Source organism: Chenopodium quinoa, unplaced genomic scaffold, assembly GCF_001683475.1.
Source record: "Chenopodium quinoa cultivar QQ74 unplaced genomic scaffold, ASM168347v1, whole genome shotgun sequence".
NCBI lineage: Eukaryota > Viridiplantae > Streptophyta > Magnoliopsida > Caryophyllales > Amaranthaceae > Chenopodium > Chenopodium quinoa.
Window position 1 is genome coordinate 3232167 of NW_018744991.1, and position 13197 is coordinate 3245363.

Here is a 13197-nt window from a genome sequence, read left to right on the forward strand (position 1 = left end):
TGAGCACCACACGACACAACTTTTAATCAGCTCTAATTGTAACTATATGTTCTTATTATAATGGGGTGAAGCCATGAAAGCGGTGCACCTGTCAGATACTTCATAGTTCCATGCACTATAAGACTATGAGAAGTTTGTAGTGGGAAGGGGGGATTTTACCATCAGGGTCAGATGTCACTTTGTCAGAATTCAGAAATTCCAATAAAGCAGCAAAAATCTTCAAAAATTGATGAAGAATTACGCTACAATGCTACATGAATGAATGTTGAGCGTTTTCTAATGCATAATCAACCATTCGTGTTGTATACACAATGAGTTTGACAAATCAGGTGTTATATATACCATAATCAGTGGTGCAGCTAAATGGGAGCCCAATCTAACTAACAGTACACCCCCCACCCCCTCCCCTCTATTTGTCTCTCTCTCCCAATCGTGTGCAATTTCATGCTACCAAATTAGCACCTATTTTCCCCATCGGTGGTTGTTCAGCAAGGTCTTGGATTGTTGACACGAGACACCCATATATGAAAAGGGTACAGTAGATGTTCAATATTCCTCTCTGTGGCCTGACCTTCAAATCAGGACCAATAACAGCCTGCTAAATCTTCAGGCCTACCAGGATGTGCAGCTTGTTTAACTCGTTCTGGGACAAGTATTTGACATCATCCTGTATCAAAAAGGACAAAGCAATTGGCACGCCAGCTAACTTATCAGTAAAAAATTCATCATTATCCTACTGCTCAAAGTTAACAATTAAAAGAGAAAAGGTTGCATATTAGATGCAATAGAATAACTTTCAAGTTAACTGATTGAAGATAAATAGCAAGAGATTGCTTAGAAATGAAAAAAAAAATTGCACATAAGCTTTTGTAAGTGTGGCATGCCTTCAAGAATACCTCATCAGCTGGTTTTCCTTAATTTTTTTCATAAGTCAGTCTCTGGAGCTGCCACATCAGATGGCTTCTCCCATGCTTACTGTGATTGAATTAGACGTGCAGCAAATGCACCATCCATTGAATGCTTCACTGGACACGAGCGAAAGAATCCTTGTTCAGTTGAAAAGTCAGATGGAACATATCTGTGAACAGGGTCTATTTGGAATTCCTGTCACCCAGCAAATAACAAATTAACATAGAGACGGACATCCAGCCAATAATTATATAAAATGGAAAATACAAATTTTATAATTTACAGCTAATAAGAAAAACAGCTCCTACCGGATGTCTAATAAGAAATGCAGATACCCTGTCTTCATTTTCTTCAGGATCAATGGAGCAGGTACTGTACACAAGCACACCGCCTGGTTTGACTAGCCTGTGGATGTTAAACCAGACCGACAAAAGGAAAAAATGGAATATTATGAGTCCACTATTAGGAAAAAGAGCCATTTAGGACATGCTTGAATTGGGATTAATAAAAGTCAAACTTAGCAAATAAATACAAGGAAGGTGGAGATAGTGATGGTGTGATTGTAAGGAGATTTATGTAGTGGTAGTGAAGTGATAGGTGAAGAAAGGGGAACAATTACCCTCATTTTGGGGGTAATAATTACATTAGGGGAGGGTGGGTAACTATTACCCTTATTTTGGGGGTAATGATTTCCACCTCTCTTTCTTATGTTGTTCATTAACATCTTATCTCCCTACAATAATACCTCTAATCACCATTTTACCCTATTTTGACTTTTATTACCCCCTTAATCTATTACCCCCAAATCCCCAATCCAAGCATGGCCTATTTGAAAAGAGTCAATTATATGCACTTTCAGAGGCAGGGTTAATTTTGATCTCACTTGCAGGCAGCATCCAACAGCTCATCCTGCAACGACTTTAGCTCTTCCATATCCTCCAGCTTTCTATTCCAACGCAAATCTGGCCTCTTCCGAGAGAAAATAAAATAAAATAGATCAACGATTTGATCTCAAAAATAGTTTTGAATGGAAGAAAAGCAGTACCACTTACTTTAGATAGTACACCAAGGCCAGAACATGGAGCATCTAGCAGAACTTTATCAAACTTCAATTTGTTGCTGTCCTGATGCAAATAGAAAAAATTGCTGAAGTATTTTCTATAAGAAACAAGAGGGAGACAGCAAAGCTAGTATCGCACATTACAATGACTTACTGCAAAGGAGCGAAGATCAGCATGGATGCAATTGATCACACTATCAACTGACTGCAACTTGGCTGTTTCTTCAAGAATTCGTAGACGACCTTTATTTATGTCAACTGCTGATATCATACCTGAAAAGCTAGAGATTTAGAATCCAAAACCAGCATCATCAGTAATTAAACTGTTGCTAAAGAAAAATGCCTACTTGCTCATGATATACCTCGGCCATTCAAGCGAGATGCCATGAAGAGTGTCTTCCCCCCAGGAGCAGCACAACAATCAATAATGCAATCATCAGGCTGTGGATCCAGAACAGAAACAGCTAGACCTGCAGCAAAGCAAAGATGTATAATAGTATTACGCTTAACGATTGTGTGAGATGATAAGGTCATACATTTTTCAGACATCTTATCTTCCTTTATATTCTTTTAAAGAAGTAGAGAATAGAATGAATTATCTATCAATATGAGAACAATGGCATCAGATAAGATGGTCTTGATCCAAGGAAAATAAAATACAAGTATGAAACGACGAGATGTGCACAGTATGAACTGAATTGTGAATGTTTTCAGTGTCAGCTTATCAAATTACTAAAAGATCTAGAAGGCATTGTTTATGAAGCAATAAAAATAATTTTAAATACACTGACCTGCACTCTCATCCTGAACTGAGCATAAACCTTCTTTTAGGAATCCATTTTGTATCACACTCTGAGATATGAGAAAAAATCAGGATATAAATTGGTCCTAAGATATTAAACATTTCACAATAAACATAAGTTATTATGACAAGAGTCACAAGACAGCACCTGCATCCCTCTTCTGATGCGCACAAAATCATCCAAGTGCAAGGAAGGTTCATGTGGTACCTAAAGACAAAGTATTATGAATTGAAATAAGATGTCCAGTATATAAGAGGGAAAAGTCATTAACCTTCAGCACATTAAGCTTCATAACAAGGTCTTCTCGAGTTAATCCTTTTGCAATATTGGCCCTTGCACCAAGAAAAACAGATGCAGAAACAAGTAAATAGCGGGATTAGTATCACAACAAAGCCATAAGGAAATCATGACTAGGAGGATAATAAAAAAGCCAACCGCAAGCTGAAACTTGGATCAGTGTTATTCCATATCATTAATTTGATAGCTGCTTCTTGTCCAAGGTACTTGGTCCACCGTCTTACCATCCACTGGTGGGGGAGGAGGGGTTATGAGGAAAAGAGAGACTAATCAGCATTAACGTACAATGGTTGTAATACCCTGAAAGCATATAGCACCGCTTCCAGGTCAAAATATACAACTATCACACTCACAACTGGATTCATGCTGCTTTTTTTTTTTATGTGGTGGTGGGGGAGGGGGGAGGTGAGCAGGGAAAGCATAATATAAAACTACCATGAATATTGCCCCATATTCTCAAGTATACAAGCATAAAAAGTTTCAGCTGCTGTTTTAATATATTCATTGTGAACTCACCACTGGATGGGAATGAGTAGTAGCAAGGGCACGTGCTTGTGCACGGTCATTACCATCCAATTTAGGTACAGGAAGGGAATCTTTATCCTGTAAGGAGAAAAAACTTAAATGTTTTAAAATATATCAAGGATGAACAACTTAATTATAAACATCCACTCCCAGAAAAGAATGGTGGCTTTTTACTGGTTTGCCTCTCCAATCTCATTAAATTGCAAAGATTGATTTGATATCAAGAAATTTAAACCTTAAGAGAAACTAGTTTTCGGAGGATCCCATTCACCATGTTTCCTGCGCCTGGTCTAAGTGCAAACTTGGCAAGATTCACATTCTGCAATAAAACCCAGTGGTAAGAGTACGTATCTGAACCTAAAGAACAAATAAAATAAGCCTCCAAAATCTCAGAAATATTGATTTGGGAATATTAAATAATGCAACAGAATATTAAATAATGCAACCCTCTTCAGTTGCATACAATAGCACAAGTGTGCTCAAGTCACTGCAAATAAAGCCACTGGGAATCAACCATTCACCCTGCTAGGTATTAACATGCATCAAGTGACCATAAATATAGCAATATTTACATGCAAATGCTAGCTAGAAGGAAACAACAACAAAGAGAATTATAGCAAATAACTATGTACAGCAGTATGAAATCATGTGTATTTCATATTAATCCATAACAAGTATAAACTATATCTACGAGACATGACTCATGTAGCAAAGATGAGCAAAAACTAACCTCGTCAACAACAGCATATGGAGGCATCTCCCGTTTAAGAATCTCATAAAATCCAATCCTAAGGATCTAGAAAAAAAATAAGTTAGTATACGTCTCATAGAATTCTACAATGAATAATATAATTATCACTTTTTAAGGTCAAAGCTATCCAACATAACAGTATAACAACTACACCTTAATAAACCAGATAACAGCTTTTGAAACAATAAGGCATTTGGATATTTACTTACCAAATTAACCAAATTTTATATCTTTAGCTTAAAAGTGATACTTGCATCACTGATTTCCAGAAATTAGATTAAGCCTTAGCAGAAGCACTTTCGAGTGATATACCTGTAGCAGCAGAGGTTCCATGCTCCTAAAAGAGCCTTCATCATGACACAACGAAAGAATCAGATAGTCCAGATATTTTCTCCAGCGAATTGCACCGCCAACAATGTCAGTAACCTAAATAGCAAGATAAACAGTTAGAAGCAATAATGCACTTCTATAGAACAATACAAAAAGTTTCATGCACATGTCTTTTATTTAGATTTATTTAGAATAAGTATCTACAAACCCTGGATGGAAAGTTGGTTAGAACATGTTCACTAAAGGAACTTATTTTAGTCCTAGAACCACTTTTTCAGTGCCATATCTGCATATCATTAACCTAAGTTTTTGTGAACACTTGTACGAATACCACAATATTCAGAAGTACTCATTATGAGTCCAAGACTCACAACAAAAGGTCCTATACTTTCTTTACTCACCACCAAAGAATAAACATCATGAAGATACAAATATTCTGCAGATGAAAGATCACACATTTCCCACCATATTCCTAGTGGAGGGGTGTCCACCAATGGAGGAGGCATCCATGAAGGTGCCTCCAAGCAATGGGAGTAACTGTGAAATTATACCTATACATTTGCTCTTGTTTGCTAAGTTGCATCAAGCTCAAGTCACAAAAGAGCAAAAAGAAATAAGCAGCATCTCAACTACATTCAGGATATATTTGCTCTTAAAATTTAGCAATTGCCTTAAAGGGTCTAAACTCTAAAGTAGCTTTAAGACTCAAGTTCTGCCATTAATGCAATAGGAAAAGATAGGATATGAACTATGAAATTTAGGAAGACAGAGAATAGAATAGAAGACCAATCTGAGATCTCTTTCTTCAAGGTCTCTGGTGCGAAATCCAAGAGTCCTTTCAACGTATTCCATCTCGTTGTTTCCTGAACCCTTGCCTCTCTCATTTAGAAGATCAGCGAAAGCACCACCAAACTCAATCCGCATCAACCTCACAGCAGCCACTGAATTTACACACAAAACCAAACCAAAAGACTCTTAAAAATCGAAACAATCTTCCCCATGACCAACATCACTTGCATAACCTATTGTGCTCAATATATATGAGCATTTGGATAATTAGACACGACGGCAACACTTGCATAACCTTGGCACATAAATGCCTTCCAAGTGTACCAACAAAGCATTAAAATTCCATTACTTTTCAACTCAATAATTTAGAATAGCAAGCTGAAAATTTTAACAAATCAGATGACAGTCCAGAAGAACTTTTACTTAAGTGTATTATAGCAAAGACGGCAAACTTGGTTAAACAAAAGGTTCAGCCCAAGTTTGATGAGAGTACAAGATATGCTATATTCTTATTTATGAAGAATACCAACATGTTGCCAGATGATATGGAGGGTAAATTAAAGGTAACCAGGTATTTCAAGTTTCCAACACTCTATAATTGAACTATGATTGTGATAATATTGAAAGTTTGAAACATAATTCAAACCACCCTATGGACTAAATTAAACTATAAAAGAATCACATGAATCATAAAATATTCCACCCACATTATATAAATGCAGAATAGTCAAAATCATGTCAACTAAAACAGCTTAAAAAAAGTAACAGCAAAATTTGCAAGATCTATTAAGAAAAAATTCTCTAATAAACAAAAATTGAATAAACTTAAATACCAGCTCTATGGGGTGAAACCTCCAAATTCAGCTTCTGGGTTTTCATTGGAGAATCAAGAACACCTGAAAACCAACCATTTAGAAGAAAATTTCAAAAAGTAGAAATGCCCATTTCTTCAATTGAGATTGAAATTGTTAAAATTGATGAAAATAAACTTAAATTTCTGAAAATTTGACCTGTCTTTTTAATCTTGGGTTTAGAAGAAGAAGAAAAAGGAGGGTTATTCTGATTATGAGCATGGTTGATAATTGCAGGATATGAAAGTGGGGAAGTAATGAATGAGGTTCTTGTGAAGTTGAGTTTAGTGGGATTGAAAGGGAAACAAAGATCAGTTTCAGAGAAGAGAGAGAATGGATGAAAGTTGGTGATGGTTGCCGCCATTGTTGGCGGTTAAGCAAAGCTTTTTTACAAAAAATTTAGTCGACTAGAACAGATAAGCTACAAAGAAGAAATCCAAAGGGTGCACTGATTTTTTATTTTTTTTTTAACTTGTCAGATAAAAGGGAGACCCCCTATTGCAAATTGATGCACCGGATGATCCGAGTTCGATTTGTTTGGACACGATGATTTAACAGAAGTTAAATTAAAATTAGACTTGACTAGATTTTATTGACCCCGGCTAATATAATCTAATTAATGATCCTAACCAACTAAGAGCCTGTTCACATTTGCTGAACTGAATTGAACTGAACTGATTGGAGCTGAACTGAACTGATTGGAGCTGAACTGAAGCTGAAATGAATATTTTATGAGAGAAGGAAATTAAGAGCTGAACTGAACTGATTGAAGCTGAATTGAACTGATTGGAGCTGAACTAAACTGAAATTAAGTAAATGTGAACAGGCCCTAAGCTAAAATTACTTATAGGTTTTTTAACATGATCGAAATAAAATACATACATAATCAACCCATAAACTTGTATACGTAAAAAAAATCGTACAATTATATGTAATTTACTATGAACTTAAAAATTTCAGGGGTAAATAATGAAATTATCAACCCTTAACCTTGGTATATTTTAATCCCGCAAAGGTAAAACTCTAGGAGCTAAATCATGTTTTTAGATTGGGTCAATTTTACTTTACTGTAAATTGATTATATGCTTTTGTAATTCGGTTTTCTTAAATGTCATTGGTTTCAATGAACGTAAGAAGTGATACTAATTCTTAAATCAAGAATTACAATTAATCCCCCTAATCGGACGAAATTTTGCTATAATTAAAATTGTTAGATGATCTTTCAAATGAATTGGCCATTTATAAACCAATTTAAAGTGATTTTTTTTTATACGTATATTAGTTGGGCGCCTTATTTTAAGTCCTAATCTTAAAAATGAAGTTTGGACATCGGAGAGTAAATCCATATGAAAAGAAGAATAGATCCAGGCCCAAACAAAGAAAAAAGAATGCAGAAAAAAGCATCAAAATTTGAAATGAAGTTTGTTACGATAAAAATCCAAGTCAACATAAAGTTTGTTAGAAGAAATGTATATTAGGTGTGTTAGCATGAATACACTCTATTTATGATAATTATTCAACTTATTCAAAAATAACAATAATAATAATAATAACAATAATAATAATAATAATAATAATAAATAAATAAATAAATAAATTAAAAAATCGAAAACGTCCATTAATATCAAAGAACGTAACCATGCACTAAGGGAAAAATAAATAAATATAAAACATGAAAATGGCAAAAATACTATAGTAATCTAAAAGCCTAGAATGATAAAAGTATTAAATTAATAAAGATATGCTTTGCCTTCCAAAAAAAAAAAAAAAAAAAAAAAAAAAAAAAAAAAAAAAAAAGCTATGTTTTGATGCGGTAGTGATTGGGATTGCAGCACACACTTGTTAAAGAGAAGTGTGTTCGATTCCACCCCCACAACAACAATCGGAAAGGGACTGAAAGCTAACCACCCAAAACTAATCCTCGAATCCGGATTAGCCCTAAGGGTGAGCCGGGTAAAACACCCAAAAATAAAGCTATGCTTATTCTGAAAATTTTATTTTAACCGCAACATATCTTAAATTAATTACAACCTACAATAATTTTATCTTTCAAGATTACACATTAATGGAGCCCTAATCATAGATCCCTTTTGCAAATAGCGATGTGCAAATCCAACCTTAATGTCCAAGCAATTATTAATCATAGCCTCCTTTTTATCAGTCATTGAATCAATATCCCATCTTTGACCTTGAACAATAATAGTGAACACCAAAGCATGATGTCTTTCTACATCTCTAGCAATTAAATCAGTAGTTAACTTATTTTCTATTGGTACCCTTAACACTTGAATTTCCTTGGTGTACGTCTTCTGGTTCTCCAGATAGAATGACTCTAGCTCAATTGTGGACAATATTTCTTGTTGATACTTAACCAAAACTACGACCGACTCGAATGCTTTGGCTCCTCTCAAGGCCTTCACGGAGAGGGCTAGCTTCAAATCCATGTTCACTGATGTACCCAAAAAGTTGTGGTCAATCCTTATTGAATCGATGTCAAAAGAATCGACTTGGAATTTGAAAGGAGGGGTTTTCGCATCCACGTAGATTATCCAACTAGTAATTAATAATGATGAGGTATACAAAAGAAAGAAGAAAAAAACACAATAATTAACATTATTTTTATGGTTTTTGACATAAGTTTGGGCATTCCTTGGAGGATTTGTTTCATCTCCAACATATGACATGGTAACAATTATTCTATATTAAAGGCTAGCTAGGTTTAGGGTTTTGTTCAATGATTCAATCTCACTGAATTGTTTAGGAATCATGGTTTGGTGTAATAATTAATCAATCATCTCTATTTATATAAGGAAGAAGAAAGGAGGTGTTAAGATTTGAGATATATTTCGGAAATATTCTTGGTATATAATGAGATTATCCTTTTTTTTTTTTTTTTTTAATAGCCACGACAAGGGCGAGAGGTGAGAGAATCTCCTAGAATCGGGAGGAAAACTCTAACCACTTGAGCTATCCCTCACATAGAGATAACACACAAACTCAAATTTTGATTTGTTTGGTCACAATGATTTAGCAGAAGTTAAATAAAAAATAGACTTGACTTGACTTGACTTTATTGCCCCTGCCCAAGTATAACACACGTAGAGTCTTGGTGCACTTGGTCAAATCAACAAACTATTCCCTAGTTAACTACGGAATATATGTTTTTATTTAATACAATTTGTACACATGCACTATCCATCACTCACAGAAGAAGAGAGACTGTGTGAGTGTGTACAAACTGTATTAAATTTCGAGAAAATATCTCCTTAACAATCCTATCCAACTAAGCTATTATTAAGATTTAAAAGTTTCTCGGAATTTTAGAAATAATAATTGTAATTACGTAAATGAAGTGATCAACCCTTATCCCGTTACATATTTCAAAACCGCACAAATAAATATCTTATTTCGTATCAATTCAGCTAATAAAAAAAAAATTATTATAAATAAATAAATAACCTCACGGGAAAGAGAGTATTGTGTAATAAGTAAATTTAAAAGCGCCAACTTTTAATAAGTTAATATAACATACAAAAATTATATATTTGATGATGAAAGGCGTTTGGTGTCTGAAGATGGTTCAGTCGTTCTTCCGGCCGAGTGGGTTCCCGATAAAATTCCTGTGAAAGTTGTAATGGTTATTGATTACGATAATTCAAGTGAAAAACCTATATTCCAACAAACACTATGGAAAATATTTGGATGATGCTGTTCTTGGGAATTCAGCTTATTTTCTATTTAGAAAAAACCTTATCTTTCTTCAGGTATAATTATTTAATTTACACTGCATTTTTATTGTTATTTTTTTCAGAAAATGTTATGGGTTAGTGTTGAAATATTTTATTTAATTAATTTATTATGGGGTTGTGATTTTGTTGAAAGATGCTGAAATTCTATGTTTATTTTTGTAAGTAATTTTTAAATGGGTGAAAGGGGTTATGTTGTGTTTTTGTTGTAATTCATGTGAAAATCTGTAAGAAAAACTATATTAGTTTTTTTTGTGGGTTTTACCTATATTTGTTTGATTTATGTGTAATATTATTAGTGAGAGAAGATATTAGTTTATCATGGAAAATGTTCGCTTTTGATTGATGCTGATAATAATATTTTAGTAGGATGTGGAGGAGTGTATGTTGTTTGGACATAAAGTAAACCTTTAATACTCATAGATAATTCCTTAAAATTGATTGAAGTGTTGAATTGAAGTGCATGTCCATATCTATATGCTAATAGAGTGTTGAGGATAATTCCTTAACACTGTTAGAATTTAGGTGAGTGGAAGTAGTGGTGGGATTAAATTGTAATGGCTTTATATTATTGCATGGGTTAATCTTACATTTGCATGGCAAATTGCTAGTATAGTGGTATATGTTGGTTTACTTGCTCCACCGACATACTACTCTACTCCTAATTTACTAGCTTTCTCTTTACTTTCTTACATAAACTAGAGTTTTCAAGATACTAGCCTATTCTAGAAATATCTAGCTAATTGTAGATATAACTAATTAGATTTTTCTAGATTACATTTTTAACAAACACATGACTACAGGTCCTTGAATTGAAGCTTCTAGCCTTTTAGGGACTTAGGTGAAGAACCCTTCCTCGAATGTGGCTTCACCTCTAGGATCAATGTGCATGCATCGACGTATGTAAAGATGAATGTACATTGAACATGGGAACTTACAAGAATCATATCAAAAAAACGATTGTAGATATATTTTATTTAAGTTTATATAGTAACTTATCTTCAAAAGGCTTGTATATAACTCATGTTGCTGTGATTTACAATGAAGGTGTCTAAACAAAGAAATCTAACTTACACTTTTCGGGTTCTGAATACTTCTTGCATTGCCTACTGCTAGAGGTTATGTCATTAATGTGTACGCGAAAATATATCACACGTATATTTTTTGATATCGACCGTATCTCATTCAGTCATTCTAATAGTTTGTATAAAGTAAATCATTTCTACAATTTCAAAGTAAAATACTAGTAGTAAAAATTATGCAAATGCACAAAATTTTAATTTTAAGAGAATATATAGTTATATATAAGTATATAAGCATGCTTTCAAAAAAAATATATATATATATAACAAATACTGTAAACTATTAATGTTCAAATATCTTAGATTTTTGATCTTTTACCTTAATTCCAAGTTGAACATGAACATGGCGATTTTTTGCTTGTTTCTGATCTTGTCATCGATTAAGAATCAGTGCAAAGGGACAAGCGATTCGACCCAAGGTTGTACAACAGGCAGCATCAATGGATCATTTGGTAGTAAGCCAGACATGCTAATCTTCCTTATTGTCTCACTTTCTAAATCACAACAAATCAAAAATCTCCTTAGATTTTGTAAATAACCACTACTTGCTAAAATGATGTTATCACTATTATTTCTTCCATCTTTTAAGCAAGCAAAATTCAAGTATCTCCAATCTTCTAAGTCATCGATAATATTCAACCACCCACATTGGGTATGAAAGATACGAGTCCAAGAATAATGCTCGTGTTCGTGTTCGTGCTCGTGCTCGTTTAATATCCATATGTCCAAATAGAGCGTCACTAGACACAATTGTCCTTTCAAAGTCGTCAATTTTAGTCTATTTATTGAAATTTCGTCGGGGAGAGGCATGGTGTAATACCTTTGAGTAAAGAGATCGAAACATTTTATGTGTTTACACTCGTGTTTGAGCCAATGAAAGGAGTTATTCGCGAAAATGGTACTTGTTCCTAGTACACTCCAATCCCACTCCCAAGGCGGGTTTTCGATTACCTCCCAAACATTACTTTTTAACCGATACACCAACGATTTTCGGTCTAGTCTTCGTGTCTCATCACTATTCCATAATTCCGTAAACTTTAAAACCTTATAATCATCGGATTTACGGTCATAACCAAGTGCTACCATCTTAACAATCTCGATATACTTAGTTTTGTAGGTGAAGTTAACTACCTCAAAAACCTCACTATACTTGGTTTTCAAGTCGAAATTAAATTGTGGTAACTTTTTAAGTACATTGGTAACAGGATTATAAAGTGAAAGGAATTTTTCAAATGGATGATGATTTGGAAGTGTATACAAGAAACAAAGTAAGCCATTGCACGAGGCGACTATCTTAGCGTCACGTGCAATGTCTTTAGGGTACGGAAATTGGGTCACGAGACGTTGGCACTTGTGGTGAATGTCTATAGAGTATATATTAATAGTCTCTTTTTGAATGGATTCGAGAACGAGGGTACTAGCATCGGATATTGTTTTGAGATGAGATCGACGACCAAATCGGAGTTGAATGAAATATGGATCATCGATTAACTCATCGTACCATGACTTTGAAACACACTTGAATCGTGCAAGGGATTTCACGGGTAACCACGAGAGTATCTCGGAGATTATCTCCAAAGAAAAATAATTATGATATCTAGTCTTACCCTGATTCATCATACTTGCAACTAATTTTTGAACTCTCAATTCCGATCCTTGACAAAAAAATTTGTAAAGAAGGAATTGAATTGATAGAAATAACGTAACTCTTTCTCTTGTATTCATATATATAGAGAAGATTAATAGATTATTAATAGGAAAAGATATGCTACAATAGGAAAGCTTGATAATTTCCAACAAGATATCTAGTTGCATATAAATAGGTGGATACTCAGGTTAGCTAAAGACTAAAGTCCTAGAGCATATTAACAAGCTAAAAGATATATACTTTGACTAAGTTAATGATAGACTATTAACAATTGATTTGGATTAAGTGCATAAAGGCTCAAAATTGAGTATATTAATTTTTGTGACGTATACAAAAGTAATCAAATTAACCGTTTAAAGGCAAAATAGATTTTTTCAACCACTCAAATAGTCTCTCGGGGTGTTAT

At 34.0% G+C, this 13197-nt stretch overlaps 1 protein-coding gene across 1 annotated transcript; it reads right to left on the reverse strand.

Annotated features, from left to right (window-relative positions):
* Positions 1-251: 251 nt before the first annotated feature.
* LOC110707013 (probable ribosomal RNA small subunit methyltransferase B) lies at positions 252-6917 on the reverse strand. The gene is made up of 18 exons (XM_021885030.1): positions 6475-6917; positions 6298-6360; positions 5462-5616; positions 4658-4771; positions 4325-4390; positions 3830-3913; positions 3586-3672; positions 3208-3299; positions 3044-3104; positions 2920-2979; positions 2761-2821; positions 2332-2439; positions 2124-2242; positions 1962-2033; positions 1793-1878; positions 1218-1314; positions 897-1104; positions 252-667 (listed from the first exon to the last, which is right to left on the reverse strand). The coding sequence occupies exons 1-17, from the start codon at positions 6677-6679 to the stop codon at positions 973-975; spliced, it is 1662 nt and encodes a 553-aa protein (XP_021740722.1). The 5' UTR covers positions 6680-6917; the 3' UTR covers positions 252-667; positions 897-972.
* Between the last annotated feature and the right edge of the window lie 6280 nt (positions 6918-13197).